Here is a 25,305-nt window from a genome sequence, read left to right on the forward strand (position 1 = left end):
CAGCTGCTCTGGGTTTGGGGCGTCCCTTCCGGACAAGAGGGGAAAGGTAACGAGCAGAGCACGGGAGAGAGCACACAGACCGCCATCAGGCTTTATTGCTCAAAACGCAGGGCAGACACGGAGAGGCAACAAGGGCCGCAGGGGACAGAGCCCAGACCCCAGGGCGGGCGAGCCCTGGCCACCTCGGCGGGTGACCTGCCCACTCTGGCCTGTGACCCGGGGGCTGGACGGCCTGCCCAACACCCGCCAGCTTCCTCAGAGGCCAGAGACACAACCCTGCTCCACAAACAGCCAGCTCTTCCCTCCTGCAGCCGGGAGACCCCGTCAGCAGGAAGACCCCCATCTGCAGGGAGGACCCTGGTCAGCAGGGAGACCCCTCAGTCAGCAGAGAGACCCCCATCTGCAGGGAGACCCCGTCAGCAAGGAGACCCTCATCAGCAGGGAGACCCCCATCTGCAGGGAGACCCCATCAGCAAGGAGACCCTGTCAACAGGGAGACCCCAGTCAGCAGGGAGACCCCGGTCAGCAGGGAGGATCCCATCAGCAGGGAGACCCAACAGAGGCAGGAGTGACCCCAGAGCCCCACCTCCTGGGGAAGGATGAGCCAGGAAGGATGGGCAGGGCCCTCGCTCCTCCAGGGAGGTAGACAGTCTGATCCACGGCACACACAGGAGACACACACGCACACCCTGCCGGCCTGGAGAGGCCTACAGCCCACAGCTCTCTGACCCCGGCGCTGGCCTAAGGAAGGTGGTCCCGGAGGACCCCTGAAGGCACGTGTCCTGCGGGGCCAGCCGCACTGTAGGCCCTGTTTCCCCGGAGCTCAGCCTGGCCGGGCTCCCTGGAGAGCTGCTGGGTGGGGGGCGCGCTGCTATCCCTGGGACAGGGCCTGCCTCCCAGCCGCCAACCCTAGCGAACCCCAGAGATGAAAGTCCATCTGGAAGCAAAGATTGGGTGCCGCCCTGGGGCTGGCTCCAGAAGGCGGGAGCAGCTGCCCAGGGCCCTGGGGGTAGCAGGGGCAGAGCCCCAGAGCCGTGCATGGCTGGCCCGGGCCGGCCAGGCCCAGCAGAGAGGCCTGCTCCTGCGCTCGTCCACGGTGACGGGACCAGGGGCCGGAGCACGCCCCGGCCAGCGGTCAGGCTGCCAGGGCTGGCTGCCGGCGGGGGCACTGGAGGGGCATCTGGGGGTCCCCGCGGAGGAGACTGGCAGGGCCTGGGTGGTGGTGGGAGGCCGGGGGCGGCCAGGCAGAAGCGGCCCAGGAAGCTCAGCTCATGGGGTACGCTCCTGCCTGGGGGCCAGGAGGCCCGCGTGGACGTGCCCCCGCCTGGAGACGGGACCGACGTCCCCAGGAGCAGCTCCTCCCAGGCCTCCAGCCGGTCACAGTGGGTGGTCCCACCAGCGACACAAAGTCTCAAAACCCACCCCATGGCCTGTGGCCAGCCAAGCCGGGCCAGCTGGGAACAGCGGGGCTAGGGGGCTGTCTGTGCGGAGCCCTGCAGCTGGTCACCCGAGGCTCCCTCTGCTCGCCCTGCGGCCTCTGGTGAGGCCCTCACCCTGCCCCTCAGCACTTGGCTCAGGGTGATGCCAAGGGCGGGGCACGGGGGGCAGAGAGAGGAGGACTCCAGGCGTGGGGACAAGCGAGAGGGGCTGAGAGAACCAGACACGGGCTCCTCCCCAGACCCCTCGGGGTCCACGCTCCTCGGCACACGCTCACACAGACCGGGGGCGGGCGGGGGCAGGAGAGCCCCCCGACCCCCTCACAGCTCCCCCTCCAGGGCGTCCGCGAGCTTCTCCTCATCCACCTGCTGCCTCTGCTGCTGGATCCTGGCGTAGGAGATCGCGTCGCCCCTGGGGAGATAGGGCAGTCAGCGCCACACGGGGGGCAGACCCCGGACACGGAGCTGCCCGGCCTCTGCCCCGTTCCTGGCCTGGGGCCCTGGGGGTGCCTGCCTAGCGCCTGACGCACCCCCTGCTTTCCCGAGACGAGACCCTGTCACTGAGGGTGGCAAAGACCCATCCTGTCGCCTCTGAGAGTGGCCTGGGCTGCGGGGGACGTGAGTTGAGGAGGACTGGGACCTCAGGCTGGGCTCTGCGGGACTGGGGGGCATGGGAACACCGAGCCGGGAGTGGACTCTACAGGCAGAGGCTCTCCAGGAGCTGTGCCCCTGCGTCCCTGCCATCTTTACACGCCAGGGGTCCCGTGAGTTCTCCTGCCTCTACCCCTTAGAGCTCAGACGCCCGGGAGACGCTGACGAAGGTCACTGATGGCGGGAAACAGGGCCGCTCCCAGACCTGCATCCCCGAGAGGCTCCGGGGGGAGAGACCACCCCCGCCCCCACCCCCACCGCAGCCGGGCCAGGACCAGCAAACGCACTTTTTGCCCAGCGCGGACAGCCCATACAGCACTCCGGTGGCGAAGGCGATGGCGTTGCCCAGCAGGGTGGTCAGGGTCAGGCTGATGACGATGGGAACAACCGCCATCCTAGGGGAGAAGCAGAGGTCAAGGGGCATGCCCACCCACCCGTGGCCACGACACCCCTTCCTGCTGCCCAGGCTCACCCAGCCCCTTCCCGGACAGTGGGCACAGGAAGGGTCCCCCGGCATGAGCCGGGACACAGGCTCACGATCGGGCTTCATAGAGCCTCAAGCACCCCTGAGCCTGTCTGCAAAACTCTGCGCCCTGGGGAGGGAGCCCAAAGCGTTCATCGGAATCTGGGGAGACCTCCCTGGTGGCTCAGTGGTAAAGAACCCCCCGGCCAATGAAGCAGACACGGGTTTGATCCCCAGTCAACCCCCACGCCACTGAGCAAGGGAACCCTGGGCCCCAACTCCTGCGCTCCCGCTCTAGAGAGCCCGCACTCTGCAGCGGGAGCCACGCAACAGGAAGCCTGCGGGCCACGGCCGAAGAGCAGCCCCCCTGCTGCAACTAGAGAAGCCTGGACAGAGCAGCAAGGGCCTGGCACAACAGAAACACAGATAAAATTATTTTAAAAAAAAAAAGATTTTTGAAAGGGTCCATGATCCAAAAAGGTTGAAACAGCGCTGAGATGGTCCAAGCCCTCAATGTGCATAGATACAGGCAGAGGAGAAAAATCCAGTGTCAGGTCAGGCCCGTGCTGGCCTTGTGACTCAGGGCACGTTATTCAACTGAGGCCCAATCTCGCTATGGTGAGGTGGGATCAAATCTCAGAGGTTTGTGAGATGAAGCAGGCAAGGCGTGTTGACTACTTAACGCCTGGAACAGCATAAGCAGTAAATAAACTAAGGCTCTTGGTCTCACAGTAAAATCAGCCGTATCGCAACATAGAAGGCTCCAAAGGTTAAACTGCACGGGGCTTCCCTGTGGCGAGGCGCACGTGGAGCGCATCACCGGTGAGGCAGCCCCCGCTCTGTCTGGTCCCGCGGGCGCCACTGGGAAGAAGGTGGCCGCTCTGGCTCACGTGTCCACAGGGTCAGTGCCGGGTCCTGGCTGGGACGTCCGGACCAGTGGCAGCAATCTGGGTTAACACACACACCCTGTACGCAATGAGGACAAGACTGCAGCCTCTCCTTGGGCTTGACCAACTGAATTCTACCTGCATTTGCATTCTGGCGGGATGTGTGGTCATGAGGTTTTACTGGAGTTATAAAGTTTCCCAGTGATAAAATAATAATAGAAACTGTGAAGGAGAAAAGAGACCTTGGGGAAAAAATCTTCTGTCAAAACAAAATTAAAGGCAAACAACAGGCTGGAAATATTTTTACAGGAAACAATAAAAGATGATGGAATCTTTAATATAGAAAACACATGCAACTTACTAAGTAAGACATTATGATGTCAATGGGTAAAAAGGAAACTAGACCATTAATTACCAAAAAGGAAAATGCAATTAGTAGAAGCATAGAGAAAAAGACTTCACCTCTTGGCTAACAGATACAAACGTGTCAACGGCACATGGCCCAGGGCCAGGGGCAAGGAGAAAGAGACCCAGGGAACCTCTGCAAATTGTGGAAAACAATTTAGCCACACGTTGGAATCATTTAAACAATCATAATCTTTGACCGAGTAACTCCACACCTGGAAACAGATCCTAAGGAAATCATCAGAAACACAGACATTTTTAGCACCAAGATGTTCACCGCAGCCTGATCTGTACTTCAGTTCACAAATTAAGAGAAGCACGACACATCCAGTGGAATAAATATTTCTATCACTAAAAGTCATCTTATGAAGCCTTTGTGGTAAAACTGAAAACGTTTTTACCATGATGTGAAGGGGGAAAAACCAGGACACAAATTTACTTGCAATAGTTAAAACTGGGTGAGAAACCGGTTTCTAAAAATGCCTGCAGACAGAAAGAACACATATCAAAATGTAACAGGTAGTGGGGCTTTGAGTAACAACTTTCTCTTTTCCAGGTTATCTTTAACAAACATACGTTACTGTTAGCATTTTAAAATACATTTAAAAAATAAAGATCAAGGCAAAGGACATGCCTACAGGTATTTCATATTCCTCTGTGATCAGACACAGGGGGAAGCAGCTCTAGAACCGAACACACATCTTGTGTTCAGACTGTCACAACCACTGGCCTCCAGGAAGGGAAGAAACCTTTGAAATAAAAACCTCCATGTTGACGCCTAAGGATAATCCAGATAACCACTCCTCCTGCAGCTGCCAGGAGCTGTTAACAGCCTCCCAGATACCAGGCGCTATTCTAGCAGCTGCATGAGACACATCCTCAAGTTAGTTCAACCTCGGGGTTCAGACGCGAGGACTCAGATGCTGAACTTGTCGCTAGAAGCGGGAAAATCCGAGAAAAGCGTGTTTGGAGGCCCTATTTCCTGTTCTTCCCCCTTCCGTGTTAGGACACCTAGGTCGGCCCCTCTCCTGAAAGGGTGCACAGAGGGACACAAGGATCTACCAGAATCTACCCAACAACTCCGAATGGATGGGCCAGCAGCCCAGGCGAGTCTCCTTTCTGCTATTACCCACAATGCTGCAAGGTGTACGGACCTCACGTCTGAAGCCTGTGCAGAAGCTGAGGCTTGTGGAGGCAGAACCACTGAATCACATCGTAGAGCGGGCCCACCGTGTGACGGCACAAAGGCCATCCCCGTCTAAACCTCCACGGGGAGGACACCGTAGTGGTCAGCCGTCCCCGCCCCGCTCCCGGCCAACACCGCCGCGTGGGGCAGAGGCAAGGTCTGGGGGAGCCGAGTCACGCCCGGCCCACAGCCCCTCACCCGCAGTAGAAGACGGCCTTCTGCCAGGAGCGCAGCCGGTCCGCCTTGGCCGCCACGGCGTTCGCAAACTCCATGAACTGGCAGCAGAAGGGGGCCTCGCACAGCAGCAGGACAGAGGCGTTCATGCTGGAGGGCCAGGGAGAGGAGAAGGCTGACACCGGGCCAGGCTGGCGGGCCCTGGCGCCCGTGTCCCCGGGATGCCACCCCTCCCACTCCCGGCTGCTCACCCCACCAGGCTCTGAGACGAGCCAGAACAGGATGGCTGGAGCAGGGCGCCCAGTGCAGAGCCGAGGCTGGGGGCTGCCACGGCCCCCCTCAGGGGGCTCCCACGGAGGAGCCCAGGGCCCAGTCGCAGTGACCAGACCCTGGGCCCTTCCATCCACCCCCAGCCTGGAGGGAAAGGGCCCCCGTTTGCCCCAAGAACCCCCTGAGCCCCGGAGCAGGAACTGTTCTGCACAACTCATACCCCCCCAGGTGCCCGAGTCCCCCGCACACCACCAGCATCCAGCAACCCTCATAGACCAGTGCTCCCTGCTCGACCCCCGGGGGCTCCCCCAGCCCTCCTGGGAGGTGAGGCTCTGCACACACCCCCACCCCCCAGGCAGGACCGTCACATGCTTACTCACATCATCCACACGCCGGCCGCGATGTTCAGAGGGTGGATGGTGATGCAGTTGAAGAGGCCCGAGATCGCACAAGCTGTAAAGAGAGACACACGAGCGAAGAGTCGGCCGGGGGAGGCCGCCAGGGGAGATGGCTCGAGACAGCACAAGAAGCCCAGGCTCTCCTCACAGCTCCCAAACATCTCCCCTTGGACAGCTGACCCAAGCAAGGCCAGCACACAGCTCCACGGACCGGTGAGGACAGCCTCAGGCAGGTGAAGCAGCTTGCCCAGACCCCACGGCCAGAGCGCAGCTGGATCCCGGAGCTGGCTTGCTCGAGGGCTCAGCGAGGGCTTACCGAGGGCATCCTGCCCTCTCTCTGTTCCGGGCCTGGGGGAGCCTGCCTTCTGAGCCCCAGCTGTCCCGACACCCACCCGGCAGGGTGCACAGCATCAAAGAGAAACCATCTCTCAAGGGCTCGGGGCAGGGCAGGCGGCACCACTCACGGCGCAGGCCGCGAGAGAAGCCCTCTGGGTGTGGGTGCGGACAGGGCTGCCCCTCTTGGAACAGAAACTGGGGCCAGGTCAGCCTGGGTCACAATCCCCGCTCTGACCACAACCCAGCCCAGTGACTCTGGGTGCAGTCTTTTTCACCTTTCCAGGCCTGTTTTCTCTCCAGCCCAGCCCGCCCACCCGGAAACACCCAGGGCCTGCGGCGGGGAGGGGACATCCTCTGCTACCCCGGAAAGTGGCTTCCCTGGGGCCCCAAACGTGGAGCCAGCTCACCCCTCCCGACGGCCTCCCACGGCAGGGTCTGTGCACTCGCCTCCCTCCGTCCCCAGGGCCCCAGCCTGCTTCACCAAGAACTCCAGGAGCCTGCCAGGCTGGGCCAGGAAGCCAGTTGCTGGGCAGGAAGCTGCCCCGCTCCACCAAGGCAGCAATGAGCAACCAGTTCATTAAATTTGCAGCAGCTCCCTCCGTACCTGATCCCTGAGAAGGCCTGGAACCCTCATAATGTGTTCCCATGTAACCCTACACAGACAGCAAGCGATGGAAGACGAAACCACGTGAAGTGAAGGGGACCGCCCTGTGCGCCGCCCCCCCCCAAGGTCTCCTGCAGTGACAGACGCGCTCTGCCCTACTAAAGGTGGCACCTGTCCCGGGTCGTCACACTCATTCAGGCAGCGGGGCTCCCCAGGGCCACAGATATGAGTGCCCACGACATGATGCTGCTTCTGCCCGACGGTCCGCTGTGCCTGGTCTCACCTGACAGAGGCCCATACGTCCTGCCTTCCACCTCCACCCCCATGTCTACCAACAGCCAACCTTCTGGAAGGACCAGGTGTCAACCCAGCCAGGAGCCCTTTAACCATCAAGGGCTGGAAGATGTCCCCTCGGAAACGCCCCTCCAAGGCCCCCGACCTGCGGAAGGTGGTGCTCCCGCACAGCGACCACACAGAAGCAGGAGCTTTGTCTGAACTCGAGTCTCATCTTTGAGACTCCTCTGTGCTTTGCAATCTACCCTGTGTTATATGATGTTGGCGATCCACACGACAATCACGTTCCCAAACCTGCAGGTGAAAGTGACATTTCAGGGTGAAGCCACAGGTCTCTCTTCATCTTCACGGGTCAGTACCCCAACACCGTGAACTCCTGGAGCAGCCCAGGTATCCTACTTCAAAAGCACAGAGCTGGATAGGATACCAGGGTTAACAAGGGACTCAGCCTCATGGCTCAGCTGGTAAAGCGCCTGCCCGCCCGCGATACAGGAGACCCGGGCTCGACTCCTGGGTCGGAAAGATCCCCTGGAGAAGGAAATGGCAACCCACTCCAGTATTCTTGCCTGGATAATCCCATGGACAGAGGAGCCTGGCGGGCTACAGTCCACAGTCCATAGGGTCGCAAGAGTCGGACAAGACTTAGTGACTAAACCACCAGCAGGGTCTTAGGTATGATCCTTCAGAGTTTGGGTAGCTGAGGGCTACCAGCAGGGCTGAGGACCCCAAGGCAGAGGGAGGAGGGTGACGGCCCACAGGACATAGTCAGGCCCTCCCCCCTCACCCCATGCCTCATCAGTGTCAGTCCCACAGCAGCCCCACTTTGATCTGCCGGGGAAACAGCTACCCAAACTCTGAAGGATCATACTTAAGACCTGACCAGTCTCTCCTACAAAGTCAAAAGCATGCTTCTTCTGAATCGTAGTGACAGGGACTCAGAGGCCCTTTGGTGACTGGCAGAGGGCCTGTCCCACTCTGGCCCCTGGAGAGCAGCACGCTCCTAACCTGCACTCCTGGGCTTTCTTCGGGCCTCCACCCACTTGGGAGCGACCCTAAAGAGGAGCTCCTTCTGGCATATCTGATCAGGGTCAGCCTGGCCCCAGCCCTCTGTGCCAGGCACTCACTGTTCAAATCCTGAGAACGCCTGGACAAACAGACACTCCCTTTCCAAGACCTCGGGCTGTGCCCGCCCCAGTCCAGTAATTCACAAGGCTGTGGGTAGCAGCACCATTCAACTAGACTGAGGCTTGCCTCAGAAGACCTGCCAGGAGATCTTTCTCTCACTGAGTAGCAGGTACGCCTTCCTATACCTGCTCTTTTGGGGGTGGCTGTGCTAAAAGAGCCTGGCTTCCAGCAAAACTTGAGGTTGGGGGTGTGTCCAGGACGAGCCTGTGTCCCGGGAACAAGAGGAGGGCGATGCGAGGCGCTGCTGCGGCTGAGCTGACAGCCGGAGGCAGAGCTGACATCAAAGGAAGCGCACCGTCTCCAAGTGGACAGCGAGGACCCAGAGGAGGGGCCACCTCCCTTCCTCGGGGATCACCTGCTCCCTGACACCAGCACCCGCCCCTCGGGAAACCTGGCCAGACCTGCGCCCGCCCCACGTGTAAACAACCTTCGCCCAGAGGATACGGCGACCGCCGTCCGCACGCGCAGCAGTCAGCAGGCGGGGCTGCCCTCCAGCCAGGCGCGTCGGCGGGGAGGGGCGGCGGGGAGGCCACGTCGGGCCGGCAGCTCCTCGCCCCGGAACCCCGGCCGCCGGCCGGTAACCATGGCAACCACAGAAGCTCCCGCTTCCCGCGCGCCCCGCGCGCCCCGCAGACTGCATCCCGAGCGGGTCCCTTCCCGGTGGCACGCGGGGTGGGGGGCGCGGGGCCGAGCCGGGTACTCACAGACTGCCCCCAACACTCCCGACAGGCGACACAGCCAGCGGAACCACCACGTCATGCCCTCCTCCTGCGCGGGCTGCGCCGAGCTCGCGGGCGCCACCGCCGCTCCGCCCGCGCCGCTCATGGTGCGGCCGTCCGGCGCTGCCCGCCGCGCGCACAAAGGGCCGCGGAGCCGGCCGCGTCGTCCCGGCGCGCGGCCTTGTGGGAGAGGCGGCCGCTTATTAGCATAGGGGGCGGGGCTGGCGGGGCCGGGCGGAGGGAGGGCGCCCGGGAGGCCCGGACTTATTAGCGTAGGGGCGGGGCGTCGTGTTATTAGCGTAGGGGGCGAGGCCCTCCGGGACCTGGACGGAGAGCGCCCGGGGACTTCACGCTTATTAGCATAGAGGCGGGGCTTCGTGTTTATTAGCATCGGGGGCGTGGCCCGCTGAGACCTAAACAGAGAGCGCCCGGGGGCCTCGCGCTTATTAGCTAGGGGGCGGGGCCGCGGCGAGGTGCGGCCGAGAGGCCCGGGCTTATTAGCATAGAGGCGGGGCGTCGTGATTATTAGCACAGGGGCGCGGCCGCGGGTACCTGGACTCTGCGCGCCCGGCCCCCTCGCGCTTACTGTCGCAGGGCTGGGCCCTGCCCCGCGGGACTCTCCGGCGGTCAGCATCCAGACCCAGACTAGCAGAGGGGTGGGGCGTCGCAGGGAAGAGACAGGCGCGCGGGCATCAGGGCCTCGGGATTCCAGCCTCCCTCCCCAGGTAGACCGACGACCGCTAGCGGTGGCCGGGGGTTTCCTGGAATCTGGTGTGGATGTGGAGCCCGACCGCGGCCAGGGAATTCCCGTCGTGCAGTGGGCCGGGTTTACAAACCGTGTTTGGGCAGGCTGGATAAAGAAAACGCCACTCAGACGGAACGCTCCGTTTATTTGTACCCGAGGGGCTGGGAGCCGGCTTTCAGGGAGGGTCCCGCCTCCCACCCTCTAGTGTTCTGCCTATTGGAGGAGGCACTCAGACACCAGAGTCAGCTCTCCAGGGCTGGACGGACACCCGCCAGGTGTTCATAACTGTCAGGCGCCTTCCTTTCCCTACCGGGCCTGGGAGGAAGCGTTCCACTGGGTCCACTGGGCAACTTAGGGATGCGCTTGGAGAGGAAGCTGAGGCAGGGGATCGGCTGGCTAAGGAGCTCTCGTGTGGAGGGCCCAGTACTGGCCCCGAAGGCTGGCCTGTGCTTCCAGGAAGCCCTGGCTAAACTCCATCTCTGCCTGGCTGCCCTCTGACTCCCAGTAAAGCGTCTGCTGCCCACGAAACGCCATTGTCCTCAGGCTGCGGATGTCCCGGATCTGTGAGGAAAGGGGCAGCCCAAAGGACCAACCACAACTAATAATTAGCACAAGCCCTTAATGTACAAAGTAGCATACACCCAGGTCACACAACAGCCCATCACGAAGACACTGTTATTCTGCCTGAGCAACTGAGGCTCAGAGAGGTGGTACTCCTTCCTCAAGGACACACAGCCAGAATGCCAGAGCTGGGGTCTGAGCCCAGATTTATACAGAGGCCAGACAGCCTCCTGCAGGGAGCTGATACCTTACAGAGGCCAGTTCTCCCAGCACACACAAAAGTTCATCGAGGAAGGACTTGGCCTACTCTTCTAGTAAAATTATCTGAGGGTCTAAAATTATGCTTCAGTCCTGGGTGAACTGGCTGTCTACATCAGCCAGTTCCTGTATTTCCTTCTTGTAGGGAGTTCAAGAAACATTTGTTGGTGAATAAGTGGAAGAAACTTATCTCTCACTCATTCATTGATTTTGAGGATTTTAGTCTGAAGTAAACTCAGTGGGCCCAGCAACCCTCCAGTCCAGTCCCTGCTCCCTGTCCCCAGTGACGGCTGTCCAGAATGATAGCAGAAGTCAGCCCCTTCCTGTCCCCATCCCAGCAGCCTCACCAAGATGTAGCTGGCATCAGTTCCCTTGGCTCTGGTGCCCCTGTCCACGGTCAGGGCATGGATGGCAATCCGGGCCTGCGGGGCCACGTCGATGAAGATGCGACAGCCCCCCACGTTCCTCCCACCCGGACTCATCAATGGGCTCGAGATTTCACCCCGGGGTCCGAAGAGCTGCGTGTCACATCCTGAAGGGGAGAGCAGGTGGACAAACTGGGTGTGGACCGTCTCACAAACAGAGGATGCCCCAGGAATGACTGCTCTTGCCAGAGGCCAGGGCAGCTCACAGCTGGGGAGCAGTGGGGATCAGTGCAGCACCACACTCAGGATCAGGGCCCCCCAGCAGAAGACCCCACTGAACCCCATCTCTACCACTTCCTGGCTGGGTGACCCTGATGAAGGCTTTAAATGCTCTGGGCTTCAGTTCCTTCTGTAAAGTGAAGAGGACAACAGCACACACTGGGCAGGGCAGACTTTAAGAGGACTCAGTGCAGTCACGTGCAAAAGGGCTTCACACTGAACCCGGCCCAGGGGCAGCCCTCCTAAGCCTCCCCCGAGGCAGGAGCCTGGGAAGTGAGGAGCGATGACCAGGCCAGCAGCCAGGGCCTGTGCTTCTTGCTGAGAGGCCAAGGAAGGAGGGGTCAGGGTCCCACTTCCCACCTGAGGTCTGGGGGACCCAGAAGTGCCTGGAACCCCGGGGGAAGCCACCTTCCAGCAGCTTGGGCTGCAGGAAGAGGGCAAGACCCAACCCCCCCAAAGCAAGCCAGAGGGCTATCCATGGATGCACTGGGGCCCCAGGCTTGCAGGGCTCCCGGCCACTGTCCTGCACACGAGGTGCATGTGCACACACACCCCGCTCTGTGGAGGATGAGCCGAGAGGACAGTGCACTCAGTGGGGCTGGGCAAGGCAGCTTGCAGAAGGCCCTTAAAGGATCCTGAGGGACCTGAGTGCCAGGCCAGGGTGTGGGGCTGCGGTGGCCTGAGGGAGGGTGTGCGCCCGAGTGCCGCGGGGCCCAGAGAGGAAGGGAGGCCACACATGCAGGGAGCGGGTGTCGGGGGCCCGGAAGGCACCGCATTTCATTCGCAGTCAGCTCATTACTCTGCCGACAAAGGTCCGTCTGGTCAAAGCTATAGTTTTTCCAGTAGTCATGTATGGATGTGAGAGTTGGGCTATAAAGAAAGCTGAGCACCAAAGAATTGATGGTTTCAAACTGCGGTGTTGGAGAAGACTAGATAGAGTCCCTTCGACTGCAAGATCAAACCAGTCAAGTCTAAAGAAAATCAACCCTGAATATTCATTGGAAGGACTGATGCTGAAACTAAAGCTCTAATACTCTGGTCACCTGATGCAAAGAGCCGACTCAGCGGAAAAGACCCTGAGGTGGGGAAAGATTCAGGGCAAGGGGAGAAGGGGACAACAGAGGATGAGATGGTTGGATGGCATCACAGACTCAATGGATATGAGTTTTGAGCAAACTCAAAAATAATGAAGGACAGGGAAGCCTGGCGTACTGCAGTCTATGGGGTCGCAGAGTCGGACAGAAATGAGAAACTGAACAACAACAGCTCAGTTCTCTGTCTGCCTGGCCCACCAGCCCATCAGGACTGGCCCTGTTGGCAGGTTCTGGGCAGGTGGGGAGGCTCCGTTGCCTTGCCGTACCTCGGGGGAAGGCTCCCGGGGCAAGCTGGCTTGAATACCGCAGCAGCACTCCGCCTCCAGCCTGCACGAGACGCTGCCTCACCAGCAGCGTGTTGGCTTGGGAGCTGAAAGCCATGCCAGCCGGCTTCCCGCACATCTTCCTCCACACGAGCCGGCCCCAAAGCAGCAGCATCTCCCCTGGGAAGGGGCAGTGTAGTGAGGACCCAGCACCCCCAGTCCAGCGGCAGCCCAGTGGCCTGGGGCAGACTCAGCTGAGCTCAAGTCCCGACGCTCCCGCTTACTGGCCATGCAACACTAAGGAACTCCACGTGTAACTTAATCTCTGCTAGCCTCAGTTTCCTCATCTGTGAAACAGGGACAACCACATCCCAGTCCTGAGCGGGCTGAAGTGATTACACGTGGGGAGGCACTTGGAGCATGCCCCCAGGCATGGGGCACCCTTGAGTTACCCTCACTGGCATCCCCAGACCCCAGCACTGGCAACAGCTGCTCCCGTGGCCCCAGACATACCAGCACTGCAGTTGAGAGAACCCTCCAGGACCCGGAGGGTCACCACTTCACCCAGGGGCCGCCCGATGGCCACCGCACAGTCCGCCCGCACCATGCCTCGCATGTCAATGATTCCCGTTGGCTCAAGGTGCTGCCGGCCACAGACACCTGGCAAGGGAGCAGCAGGAGGGCAGGTGAGCGGGGCTTCCAGGCGGGGTGACCTGCAGGGCAGGGCCGCGGGAGGAGCTTGGGAGCTGGGGCGGCTCATGTCCCCCCAGGCCCCATCGGAAGGCTTCTCGGGTGAGAAGGGGGCTGCATGGGTCAGAGCGTCACCGCCCCAGGCACAGAGCCAGGCCTGATGCGCCAGTGGGTCACACGGGCAGGGCTTCTGACTCTTCTCAACCTTTGGGTCCCTCTCCTCGATGATAATAAAAGTGAGCTTGCGCTTTCCCAGTGAGGCAGAGGGGCCAGCCTCCCAAGCCACCCCTCTAGCTCAGCCGCGCTCGGACCAGCGTCTGGAGTGCTGCAGCCACTGGTCCACCCCACTCCGGGAGGTCCCCACGAGGAGCGCGGTCTGTCTCTCCCTGATGAAGATGCCTGTGCCCACCCCTCCTGCAGCCGCCCCACACAGAAAGAAGGAATGAACCTAACTGGTCTCCACTGGGCTTTCCTGGGGCCCGGGCAGGCGTCCTTGAGCTGGGGAGAGGAGGCGGGCATGGGGCTGGGGCCACTCCGGGGACGCAGCTGGGGCAGCTGTGGTCTGGCCTGGAGTGGCGGCTTCCTCGTGGGGTGCCGGGCTGGCCGTCTCTTGCCCCGCGCAGGGCCCAGCCCAGCAGCCCCGCACGGTCAGCGGCTTGGGCAGCTGCTGGCAGAAGTCTGCGGGCACAGGCACCCGGGCCCGGGGTCCTAGGCAGGCGTCATGCCGACGCTGGATGCCCTCCCCACAAGAGACGGAGCACTGCCAGGGAAGAGGGACAGAGTGAGGCTGACCCTGCTGGGGCAAGACGAACACAGTGGTTGACCAGAGGCCAGGCGGGATTTGATATAATCTCTGCCCAATACAGGAGGCAAGCACATGTGCCCATTCTCCAGATGAGAAGACTGAGGCTCAGAGAGGTCACCCTGCCAGGGTCATAGAGGGAGGAGGAGCACAGATTCAAACCCGGGTCTCTCACTGTCGCCCCCCAGGCCTCGCTGCCCTCCGGGCCCCCTGAGTGGGCACCGGTGACTTCCTCCTTCTGCCCTCCATCACTCAATGCAGCACAGTGTCCACCCTGCCATCCCGCCCCGTGCCACCCCTGGCGGCCGTGTGCTCCGCCTCTTCTCCCCTCCGCGCTGTGAACGAGCCCTCCAGGGGGAGGGACCCAGCTCTGTCTACCTTTGTCTCTCCAGGGTCTTGCAAGGTGCTGGGTGCGGGATGGCAGCTGCTCACCTTCCGGAGTTATCAGTCCTTCCTCTTCCGGCGTCTCCAGACCTCGGGCCTCTGAAGGCCTACCTGTCCCCTGACACCTCTAGGCCTTGCTGTGTCTTCCATCCCTGGGTGCCCTAACAGGCCTGGCTCTCCCCACTCCTTTCAGGGGATCACGACCCCCCCCACCAGGTCCCCACGCGTGAGGACCCTCGGCCGACGCACTGGCCGGCCAGACCCAGCTGCAGCGCTTACCTGCGTCCAGGCGCTGACGTGCCACCGGTAAGCACAGTCAGCGACGACGCAAGGGATGCTGGCCTGCGGCCGCCCCAGACCTGCACAGGCCGTCCCGTCCACCTCCGTGTCCTTGCCGCTGTCCAGCCGCACACAGGCCACCGAGCGTGTGGCCGTGCCAAGCCCACAGCTGGCTGAGCACGGGCCGAGGGACGTGACTTTCCACCTGCAGCAAGAGAAGACCCCAGAGAGAGGCTCGGCTCCCCCAGAGGTGGCACTGCCCAGGGGAACTCCTCAGACGGCCAGCCAGGACCGGTTCCAGGGCCCCTGGGGGGTCCAGCAGCGCAGCCCCTGGGCCCCTCCTGGCTGATCACAGGGCTGAGTGGCACGGGGGAGGCTCTGCCGGAAGGAGAGCTCTATTTCCTTAAGAAGGTCCCCCCTTCCGTCCCCTTTGTCACAGAACACCCGTGGCACGAGCTGCTGGCTGGGTCAAGAACAGGGACGGGGCAGCAGCGCCCTGGGTGGGCACACAGCTGATCTCCGTCCCCATCATTCAATCCAGCCCGTGGTGATTTATCATCTTTCACCAAATGATGACGACTGGTACATTTCAGAGCCGGGGCTGAAGCCCGGCAGGCTGCACTGGGGCCTAGAGTCCTAATCACTACACTAGGCTGCCCCAGCCCTGAGACCCGAGATGCCCCCTCCCGATCGCGTGCCTTCTGTGGGCTTGGCGCTGTTCTAGGCGCCGAGATACGGCCACGAACAAGACCCAGTCCTCCCCACCTGTCTCGGAGCAGGTCTCCACCTCGCGACTTTTGGGGCCAGATGGGTCTTTGTCGTGGGGCCATCGGTACGGTGGAGGGTGTGTTCAGGGGCACCGCTGGCCTCCACCCACTAGATGCCAGGAGCATTGCGCCCCACGCCCACCCCGCGCCGTGACAGTGTCCCTGGGAGGACCCCCTGCCTCCCTGTGATGGCACTTCGAGCAGAGCCTCAGAGCGGGATTTCTGAGAAGACACATACAAGAGCCACAGGAAGGCAGGTGCACAAGCATCGCCTGGAATGTTCCAGAACATCAAGGAGGCCAGGGTGGCCACAGGGACATTCCAGGGGTAAGCAGAGCTCCTGTGTGCACGAAATTCCCATTAAGAAAATCCCAGATCATCTCAAATATCATGCACAAAAATAAATGGAGTGCACGTTTTAGCACGAGCAAAAAAATCAAGAAACACAGGTATGGATAGCAGATGGATCATAAAGTTACAGTGATTAAAACAATTTGATTTCAGGGTGGCAGTAGGTGGGGGAATAAATCAACAGAGCCTGGTAGGAAGCCCTCAACACAGATCCGACACACAGGAGAAGTCAGGATGCAATAAAGGGGGCACCTGGCGGGGTGAGGAGTGGAATGCAGCAAATGTTGCCGCTAGCTAGTGATTTGGAAAAATAGTTTGCTCTCCTACTTTGCACGTGTCGTGTCTGGCCCTTTGTGACCCTATAGACTGTCACCCTCCAAGTTCCTCTGTCCATGGGATTCTCCAGATAAGAATACTGGAATGGGTTGCCAGGCCCTCCTCCAGGAGATCTTCCCAGCCCAGGGATTGAACCTGAGTCTATTATGTCTTCTGTATTGGCAGGCAGACTCTTTACCACTAGCACCACCTGGGAAGCCCCCTACTTTGCAAGAGACCCCAGATAAATCACAGATGAGTTTAAAGCTTTAAGTGTAAGGGAAGTCTCTCTGCGGTGGCGTACTTCTTTAAAACTTAAGAAGATAGATGGTGGAAACACAGAGGGTAGCATCTATGAAATCTGGTGGTAGGAAGTGGGTGACTTACATTCTTTTCTGGATGTTTCTGAGTGACACAGAGGAGCACTGCATTATTTAAAGTGCAAAATTACAAAGAGGAAGCTGCGGGAGCACTGGGAGGAAGGAGGTCAATGTGTGCACTTCACCATCGGGCTCCCACCCGTCTCTGGACCCCTCTGGTGGGACCTGTGCTGTCCCTGTGGCTTCAGCGGTGCTGAGCCCCAGGTGGACCGCCCTCGGGCTCTGCTCAGATGCTGCCTCTTCCAGCGGGAAGCCCCCAGCCCCAGCCCCATCAGGACCGATGCGACTGAGTTTGCTACCTAGTTTGCTACCTAGGCTGCGACCGGATGCAGCCTCCCGGGAGGGGGTGGGGTCCTATTTCTGGTGCCCCTGAGACACCCTGTAACCCCCACGGGCCCAGCCCCACGTTGGCACATGCCAGGCGCTCAGGCTGCCTACTGCCCACACTGGGGCTGCTGACCTGGGCGGGCAGGGCTCCGGGCTGCAGGCCTCCTGCGGCTCCGGGCGGGGCAGCCCCTGGCACTGGGTATCCGGCAGGATCTCCTCGTCCGTGTCCTCCCCGTGGGCCCGGGCGCAGTACAGGATCCTCTGTGCCACCCCTCCCCCACAGCTCAGGCTGCAGGCCGCCAGCTTGTACCGCCACCTGGCGCAAATGGGAGTCAGGGGGCGGGCGCCCGGGGGGAGCCCGGCTTCCCCTCACGTCCACCCCAGACCAGAAAGGGCCTGCAAAAGGTTCTCTCTCCGGGGAGTCACTTTTACATCTCCACCAAGAGGCTCAGCACAGTGGACAGAGAGTATTCAGAAGACCCCATTTTACAGAAGGGGAAGTTGAGGGCAGATGTGTCCAGAAAAGCAATGGGGAAGGGGTGGGGCACCCAAGGGGCCCTGCAGAGACATTGGTCTCAAACAGGAATCCCAGCCCCACCATCATCCGGGCCCGCCCCCGCCAAGACTCCCAACCTTCTTTCACACTGGTTCCACGTCACACCAACACCATCCCTCAGATTATGCATATATACACATACATACATATATGTCCTCCTCAATCTTCTTTGTCATCCGTCCCCCCGCCCCCAGCCCCCAGCGTCTGCCCCGTGAGCCCAGGGCCGCCTGACTGCCTTGTTAGCGGCGGGGTCCGCCTGTGACAGCACAGCACCGGGGCGTAGAAGCCCCGGTAAAGAGCAAGTGATGAAAAACGAGCCACCAACCGCAAGTGCCTAAGGCATTCCAAACCCCCCGCCCCTGTCTTCTCTGCACCAGTATGACCCTCTCCTGCGGGTGAGGACGCCAAGGCTTGGGACGTGACGACGCCACTCTGCAAAGACACCGGCCGAGGACCACCTGCCTCCTGAGGGAGGCTGACCTGGCGGGACAGGGCTCCGGGCTGCAGTCCTCCAGGGGCCGAGGCCGGGGCGCGGGCCAGCACTTGGAGTGGGGCAGGGAGACGAGGCGGCCCCGGTCCATCCTTACACAGCGAACAGCCAGTGGCACCTGCCCACCTCCGCAGGTCACCGGGCACGGCGCCAAGGCCCGGGTCTCCCACCTGTGGGGGGGAAAAGCCAGCAGTCCGCAGGGAGCTGCAGCCAGGGTGGAGCGCCTTCCCCCCGGGGGGCCCAGACTGCTGCCCCTCTGCACGGCCTCCCTCCCTCGGACTCACCTGGCCGGGCACGGGGCAGCCTGGCAGGCCTCCCGCCGGCTCTCAGGCTTGCTGGCCAGGTCACACAGCTCTTCCTGGACGGGCGTCCTGAGGGCAGGGTCCATGCACACGAAACGCAGCTCCGCCAGGCCTGCAGGGAGGAAGGAGGGACCCCACGCCCCAAGAAGGGGGTCAGCAAGGACCACGGGTGCCCCGTCCCTGGTCAGCTCTAGCAGATGAGGTCTCCGTGGATTTGAGTCCCAGCTGCCCTCATAGCTCAATTAAAGAATCAGCCTGCAATGCAGGAGACCCCAGTTCAATTCCTGGGTCGGGCAGATCCCCTGGAGAAGGGATAGGCTACCCACTCCAGTATTCTTGGGCTTCCCTTGTGGCTCAGCTGGTAGAAAATCTGCCCGCAATGCGGGAAACCTGGGTTCGATCCCTTGGTTGGGAAGATCCCCTGGAGAAGGAAAATGCTACCCACTCCAGTATTCTGGCCTGGAGAATTCCATGGACTCTGTAGTCCATGGGGTCACAAAGAGTCGGACACAGCTGAGTGATTTTTTTCACTTTCTGCCACCTACCAGCTGTGTGACCTTGGACAAGTGACTTAACTTCTCTGAGCCTCAGATTTTTCATCTAATGGTGCCTGACTTGGAGGGATATTTATCAAGATTTTTCCAGGAGACTAGAAAGTGCTTGATGGGCTTCCCAGGTGGCTCAGTGGTAAAGAATCTGCCTGCCAATTCAGGAGACACAAGAGACACAGGTTTGATCCCTGGGTCAAGAAGATCCCAGGAAGAAGGAAATGGCAACCCACTCCAGGATTCTTAACCTGGAAAATTGCATGGACAGAGGAGCCTGGTGGGCTACAGTCCATGGGGTCACAAAGGGTTGGACATGACGGAGCTACTGAGCATGCACGCACACACAGAAAGTGCTTGGCACATGCTAGGCACTCAAAAATGGTGGCTGATCTTTTTCTGTTGAGGGGCATTATACGAGTGGCTACATTAAAACCTCTCACTGTGTCTACCACCAAGATGTTATTACGGCCGTGTCCTTGAACCTCTCCTTTAGGAGTATCCACAAAAGAAATCTCTGGCCTCAGTTCTAAACGTGCTGGGGTTTAGCTGAGCAAGTGATTAGGGTTTTAGTTTAGTTAGTTATTTTCAACCTTGCCTCGCAGCTTGCAGGGTCTTAGTTCCCTGACCAGGGATTGAACTTGGGCCACGGCAGTGAGTCCTACCCACTGGCCCACCAGGGAATTCCCAGGGTTTTTACTTTAAAACACTCTGTATCTTAACATTAATTTTTGCTTCTCTGGATTGGCCACCAGAAAGCTCGGAGCTAAGTTGAGTCCCAGCACGGCTGGGTTTTATGATCACTTCCTACCTTCCAGCCAATCAACGCCTGGCCACTGTACTCGGCTGGCCCCAGTCTCCTTGCTTATTACGTCATGTCCCTGGGTACGCCACCTCAAACACTTTTCTCGAGTTAGCTGACCCTCAGGAGCACCAGGAGCCTCACCTTGACCGCAGGAGGCCGAGCACGGCCCCGTCAGGGGCATCCACACGTGTGCGGCAAGCGCCTCCAGCCTGGGGCTGCCCGCTGGGGACGCAGCCTCCTGTCCCGGGGACCGGACGTCCAGCTGCAGGGGCCAGGCACCGAGCTGGTAGGTCTGGGCCTCCCACCTCCAGACCCTCGGGCACCTGGCCCTCCACTCCCACCCACTGCACTCCTCAGGAGAGGACAGAAATGGTCACCAGCACCCAAAGGCCACCCACCCCGCGGCTGCTTTCCCAGGAAGCTGGCTTCCTGGCCCCGGCGGTGCCTTCAGGCCCCACCCTGACCTCTACACCAGCGTGAGCAGTCACCGTGGGGAAGGCAGCGCTGGACCTTGAAAGCCAGATCCACAGACACGCCGGGCCCTGAAGTACCCCCGCCTGCCCCAGCCCAGGGGAGTGGGGGGCATTGGCCGGCATGCTTGTCTGAAAGCAACACCTCCCAGCCTGAGCCCACGGACGCCGGCGGGAGCCTGGCAGCAAAGTGCCGCCGTCCTATCAGGCTCTGGATGCTTCAGGCCACTCACCAGTGGGGAGGAGGCATCCCAGCACCCAGAGCTCTGTGTCGAAGCCTGCCCTCTGCCCAGGGGCCTCCCGAGGACAGCAGCCCTGCACGAGTGCCGTCTTCCAGCTCTGGCCGGGAGGCCAGTGTAAGCAGAGCTCCCCCTTCTCCCGGGACGCTCACCTGGTCCCAGCCGGGAGGACATGCCGCCTCGACACAGGGCTCCGGGGCAGGCGGCTTCTCGTCTGCGGAGCAGGGCCCAGCAGTTGCCGGCAGCCCTGTGCCATCTGCCCCCAGCATACACGTTGTGTTCTGCACGGCCGGGTCTGCTCCACAGGCTGATGAGCACGCGTCTGCCTCCCTGAGGATGGGACACGACAGCCGTCAGGCCCTGCCTCTGCCTTCGGGCAGTCGGGGCAAGCCAGCTCCTGGCGCAGAGAGGCGGTGAACCTGCTGCCCAGTCTCCAAGAACCCAGAGAGGGACCCCCGCAAAGAGGCAAGACCAGGGGCCTTTCCCCAAAGCCTGGCTGAATGGCTGCAGGCCTCCACTCCGCACCTAGGGCGCAGAGATCAGCCCTGACCCTCCCGCCTTCCAGAGGCAAAGACGGGTCCCCACCCAGAGAAGAGGGCGGCTCTGCGCGACCTAGACCCAGCAGTGCTGGGAGGCACGTGCCAGATGCAGGTGGCTCGCCAGCTAACGCGTCTCCTGCGCTGGCCCTGAGAGCTGGAGCCGGCCTGGAGCGCCGTGTGGAGAGGACCCTGGGGCAGGCTCAGCCCTCAGCAGGAGAGAGCAGTGACCGCTGTGTCTGCCACGGTCACACGGCGTGCGGGGGAGGGGGAGGGTGCCCAGAGCCACCTGCGGACCACCAGCGGCCTAGGCCACCCCCCTCCCCGCTACCCAGGTGACAAATCTGGGACCCAGAGAGGGAGGGGACTGGCTCAGGTCCCCCAGACGGCCAGCGGCAAATCAGACTGATACGCCTCCATCAGCTGGGACGCTGCAGGGCGGCAATGACAAAGTGACGTCTGTGGCTGGACATCTGTGGCTTTGCTTGGTCCTCACAAGTTCAAAAAATAGCTCAAAGAGAGGGGACTGGCCAGTCCAGGGCCTCCTGGGTGGGAGGGTGGTGGGGCCCGGCCAGAGGCCTCAAGAAGGGCTCAGCGCAGGGACGAGCCCCACCAGGGAGGTTCTGCCTGGACCTGGCCTTGGGGGGCCCTCCCCACCCCGTGCTCACCTCTGGGGGCAGGGCTGGGAATTGCAGGTGTCCACGGCCGCCGGCTGCGGGGCCAGCGCTCTGCACCGGGAGCGGGGCGCGGGCCTCAGCAGGCCGCCCCAGGCCTCCACGCAGCGCACCTCCCGCTCCCGCAGGCCACCCCCACACGAGGCGCTGCAGGGGCCAAAGTCTCCAGCCGCCCAGCTGAGGAGAGGAACAGGGCACTGGGCAGATCCATCTGTGACCCGTCAGACCACTTCCCCGGCTGGGGCGGGGCCCAGGGTCCTTTCAGGGACCTAGACGCCGTGCGGGGGGCTGCCGGCCCAGCTCCCCCACTCTCCAGGTGTCCCCGAGCTGCATCTGAGCCTGAGGACATCCGTTTGAAAGTGCCCACGGCTGGCTGCCCCCGCCCCGCACCCAACACAGATGGCCTTGTCCCTAGCGTCGTGCTCCCACCGGGGGGTGGTCCCTCCCCAAGCCAACGCCACAACCCTCCCAGGCAGAGCGGGCCTCTCCCCGTGCGGTGGGCGCCTGAGCTCAGCGAGGGAGCGAGCTGCCCATAGACGGGGGCAGCAGGTCCCACCAGGCTGACCAGCCACCCGGGTCTGCCCGAGTCTCACTGTCCTCACCTGCCACCTGGGGACACTGCCAGGGCTGATCAAGGACATGCCCAGGCCCTGTCAGCTGTGCCACGAGGGCCTCTGAGCCACCCCCACCCCCGGGGGGCCGCGGCCAGCACTCACTGCGGGGGGCAGGGCTCGGGGGCGCATGTCTCTGACCACGCGGCCGGGGGCCGGCTCCCCGCACAGCGGGCAGCCTCCACCCACTCGCTCCTGGCCTGGTCCCGACAGCTGTAGGTCACCGGGCGCACTCCTGGAGGGGAACGGGGTGGGCTGGGACACCTCCACGGGGAGGCACGCCAGGCTGCCAGGCGAGCCCCCGCCCCGGGCCCACCTGCCCCGCAGCTCACGGAGCAGGGCCCCCGCACCGGGGCCCACGCCCAAGCCTGCCGCTGCTCGGGCTGGAAGTAGGTGAAGGTGATGTCCGGGCGGGCGGCGCTGCCGTACTCCTCGCCGTAGCGCCTGTAAACCTGCACGGAGAGCGGGGGCTGTCACGGCCACCTCCTTCAGGAAGCCTTCCACCCTGCCTTCCTGCCCCTTAAGTTCTTTCTCTCAGCAAGCCGCCACTGATGCTGAGCCCACACCACACGTCACAGCCAGGACACTGCCCCCGGCTCCAGGAGCTCGTGGAGGCTGGGGGAGGGTGGGCTGCAGGCAGGTACAGAGACAGGGGTGTGCCCAGGGGGCCAGGGAGTGCAGAGAAGGGCCCCGAGGAGGCTGAGCAGGGTGGACAGCTGGCAGGAGGCTGCGGAAGGGGCCTTCCAGGCCCAGCCCGGGGCGAGAAGCCCACAGCTCCGGCTTCTGCAGCACGAGTGAGGCCCCAGGGAGGGCAAGAACGGGCTGGATCTGGGGCTCTGGCGGAGTGTGGGGGAGCTGGCAGTCTGGGCTTGGCCCTGAGGACACAGGGGGTTAAGGAAGAGGGTCCAGCAGGGAGGCTGGGCTTGTCTGTACTGCAGGAAGGTCCCTGGGTCCTGGGAGGGGCCAGCCTGGCAGGCGGAGGCCAGGAGGAGTCTCCTGGGTCCCAGCACCTGCCCCCCCCATCACAGCCCTCTGCTAACGTGCAGGTTCTCGGCACACACACCACCCCCCGCCATCCATCAACAGCAGGTCCTGGGTCAGAGGCCCCGAACAGGGCCTGCGAATCTGTTTCTATCCGCAGCGCAAAGGATGCCAACAGAACTGCTCGACAGCCGGCATTTGGAAGTAGGCTCCTGGGGGCGGGGAGGGGGTGAACTAGATAGGACACACGGGGAAGCAGGGAAGGGGTTAACTGCTCCCGGGGGCTCACTCTGGCCTGGCCTTCTGGGGGGAGCCCCAGCTGTCTCCCCAGCTGTGGGAGCAGGGGGTGGGCTGCTAGACCCAGCCAGGGGCCGTCAAGATGCGGACCACCCCCAGAGGTTGTCCGGGGCTATTTCAGCCTCCACTGCTTCCTGTCCAGCCCTCTAAGCACCTTCCTCAGCAAAGCTCACAGGGGGCCGCTCGCAGGCCAGATCCCAGCGGGAAGGACCCGTGCAGACACAGCCCGGGCTCCGTCTGCCCCAGAGAGACAGCAAGACCCACATCCAGCTGAGCTGCCCGGGGCGGGGCCTGCGGCCAGCACTGCCTGGCGCACGCACGCGTCCACTCCCCGGGCCCACCCATGACCCTAGGAGGTAGAATTGCCAGCCGTGTGCACGTGGGGGGCGCCAACGCTCTGCCAAGCACTTACTGTGCAGTATCTTGGGAAAAAAAGATGAATCTTCACAATTACTTTATTTAGGGATGATCAGTTTCAGTTCGCAGATGGAGGAAACTGAGGCTCGGTCTGACATGGCCCAGTCCCCACTACACCTGCCCAGGGCCCCCCCAGCAGCTCCCCAGGCCCCCAGGAGGAAGCCTGAGCCCCTCACATGGCCAGCACGGCCCCTCGAGGTCTGCCCAGCGCTCCAGCAGCCTCCTCACCGGAGGGGCCCCTTCTCCCGCCCCTGAGCGCCCCTCCACTGCGGGCCCGGGTCCCCCTCCCCGCCTGCTCACCCACAGCCTCAGCTCGCCCTCCGGACCTCAGCTGCACGGCCGCCTCCCGGGAAGCCCCGGCCCCTCTGCAGGGCTCTCCCTCTGAGCCACTCTCAGGACTCCACGGGCTCCGGTGGGCTCTGAGCCCCAGGACGCCAGCCCCCCAGCGGCTGCTGAAGGAGCGGATGTGGGTCTGAGCCAACGGACAGGCCGACACCAGGGGAGGCCCTGCGGTCACCTGGATCTCCATGTCGCCCCGGGTGGGGCCCTGGATGTGGATCTCCTCCCGGCGGGGCAGCCGGTCCTCATTGAGGGTCACCCTGTACTCCACGCGGCTGTCCTCCAGGAGGGAGGGGTAGGTGGTGCTGGCAGAGATGCTCCCATTTCCAGCCACGACGTAGCGCCCATGCACCCTCACTGCTGTGGGGGGAGGGGCCGTCAGCACTGCAGGGCCCCCCCACCCTGGGAGCCAGAACTGCCCCCTCCCACAGATGGCCCTGTTTAGGGAGAGTGGACAACTGGCCGACAGGACGCAACATCCAGGGCTTCACCTGCCACGCCAACCCCAGGGCCCCCCGCCCTCCCGGGGAGCAGACCTTCCTGGTACTGCACGCTCCCCTCTGAGACACACAGGTGTCTGACCGAGGGAGGCTTCCCCACATCTTCCCGGAACCCGGGAAGCGCTGTGGACCTGCTCCCTCACCGAGTGCAGGCACAAGGACCTCAGGGTGAGCACCCCAACCCAGATTCAAAGGGCACCCTCTGGGCATAAAAACCCACGGTGTAAAGAGGTCGGCCTCACGCAGAGATCTGTCTTTGTTTAGGGTGAAAGGTCAGATACGTGATTTAGGGTGGGGGCTGTGAGTCAGCAAGCCTGAGCCAAACGGGAGACTGAGACCGTGATCAGTCAGTCCCCCCACCTCGTCGACATAAGGAAGTCCCCGAGACACCCGGGCAGTGAGCTCCGCAGAGCGCCCAGGGAGGCAGGGCACCGCGAGTGTGACTGCTCTCGAGGCTGGACACAGGCGCTCCCCGCGCCACCCTAGGCACCTCTCCCTTCAGCTGTCCCTTGGAGTAAGCCGTAACCATGAGCGCAGCAGCGCTCGGAGTTCTGGGGGTCCACCCAGTGAACCCCCCAACAGAGGGTGCTGGAGGGACCCTCAGACTTGCAGGTGGCGTCAGAAGTGGGGACACCCTGGGGCTGTGCCCGCACACTTCACGGTGTGGCCAGCTCA

The 25,305-nt window shown here is 62.2% G+C and overlaps 2 protein-coding genes across 3 annotated transcripts in view; both read right to left on the reverse strand.

Annotated features, from left to right (window-relative positions):
* Positions 1-66: 66 nt before the first annotated feature.
* Positions 67-9,152, reverse strand: CACFD1 (calcium channel flower domain containing 1). 2 transcript variants are annotated; one of them, XM_061154236.1, is made up of 5 exons: positions 8,994-9,152; positions 5,853-5,925; positions 5,227-5,352; positions 2,375-2,482; positions 67-1,848 (listed from the first exon to the last, which is right to left on the reverse strand). In XM_061154236.1, the coding sequence occupies exons 1-5, from the start codon at positions 9,112-9,114 to the stop codon at positions 1,758-1,760; spliced, it is 519 nt and encodes a 172-aa protein (XP_061010219.1). In that variant the 5' UTR covers positions 9,115-9,152; the 3' UTR covers positions 67-1,757. The 2 variants fall into 2 exon arrangements, with proteins under 2 accessions (XP_061010219.1, XP_061010220.1); XM_061154237.1 differs by lacking the exon at positions 8,994-9,152 and adding an exon at positions 6,263-6,487.
* A 726-nt stretch (positions 9,153-9,878) lies between these two features.
* The window catches only part of ADAMTS13 (ADAM metallopeptidase with thrombospondin type 1 motif 13), a 32,462-nt gene continuing 17,035 nt past the window's right edge, over positions 9,879-25,305 (reverse strand). Inside the window, exons 16-30 of the mRNA XM_061154238.1 lie at positions 24,309-24,490; positions 22,413-22,548; positions 22,202-22,331; positions 21,480-21,662; positions 20,428-20,605; positions 19,708-19,828; positions 18,199-18,328; positions 17,905-18,084; positions 17,002-17,184; positions 14,729-14,933; positions 13,717-14,023; positions 13,087-13,233; positions 12,577-12,753; positions 10,920-11,104; positions 9,879-10,314 (exon numbers count right to left, since the gene is read on the reverse strand). Of these exons, the coding sequence (XP_061010221.1) occupies positions 10,150-10,314; positions 10,920-11,104; positions 12,577-12,753; positions 13,087-13,233; positions 13,717-14,023; positions 14,729-14,933; positions 17,002-17,184; positions 17,905-18,084; positions 18,199-18,328; positions 19,708-19,828; positions 20,428-20,605; positions 21,480-21,662; positions 22,202-22,331; positions 22,413-22,548; positions 24,309-24,490 (2,609 nt within the window). The 3' untranslated portion in view covers positions 9,879-10,149. The remainder of the gene's footprint in view (positions 10,315-10,919; positions 11,105-12,576; positions 12,754-13,086; positions 13,234-13,716; positions 14,024-14,728; positions 14,934-17,001; positions 17,185-17,904; positions 18,085-18,198; positions 18,329-19,707; positions 19,829-20,427; positions 20,606-21,479; positions 21,663-22,201; positions 22,332-22,412; positions 22,549-24,308; positions 24,491-25,305) is intronic.

The sequence above is a fragment of the Dama dama genome, chromosome 11 (assembly GCF_033118175.1).
Source record: "Dama dama isolate Ldn47 chromosome 11, ASM3311817v1, whole genome shotgun sequence".
NCBI classification, from domain to species: domain Eukaryota; kingdom Metazoa; phylum Chordata; class Mammalia; order Artiodactyla; family Cervidae; genus Dama; species Dama dama.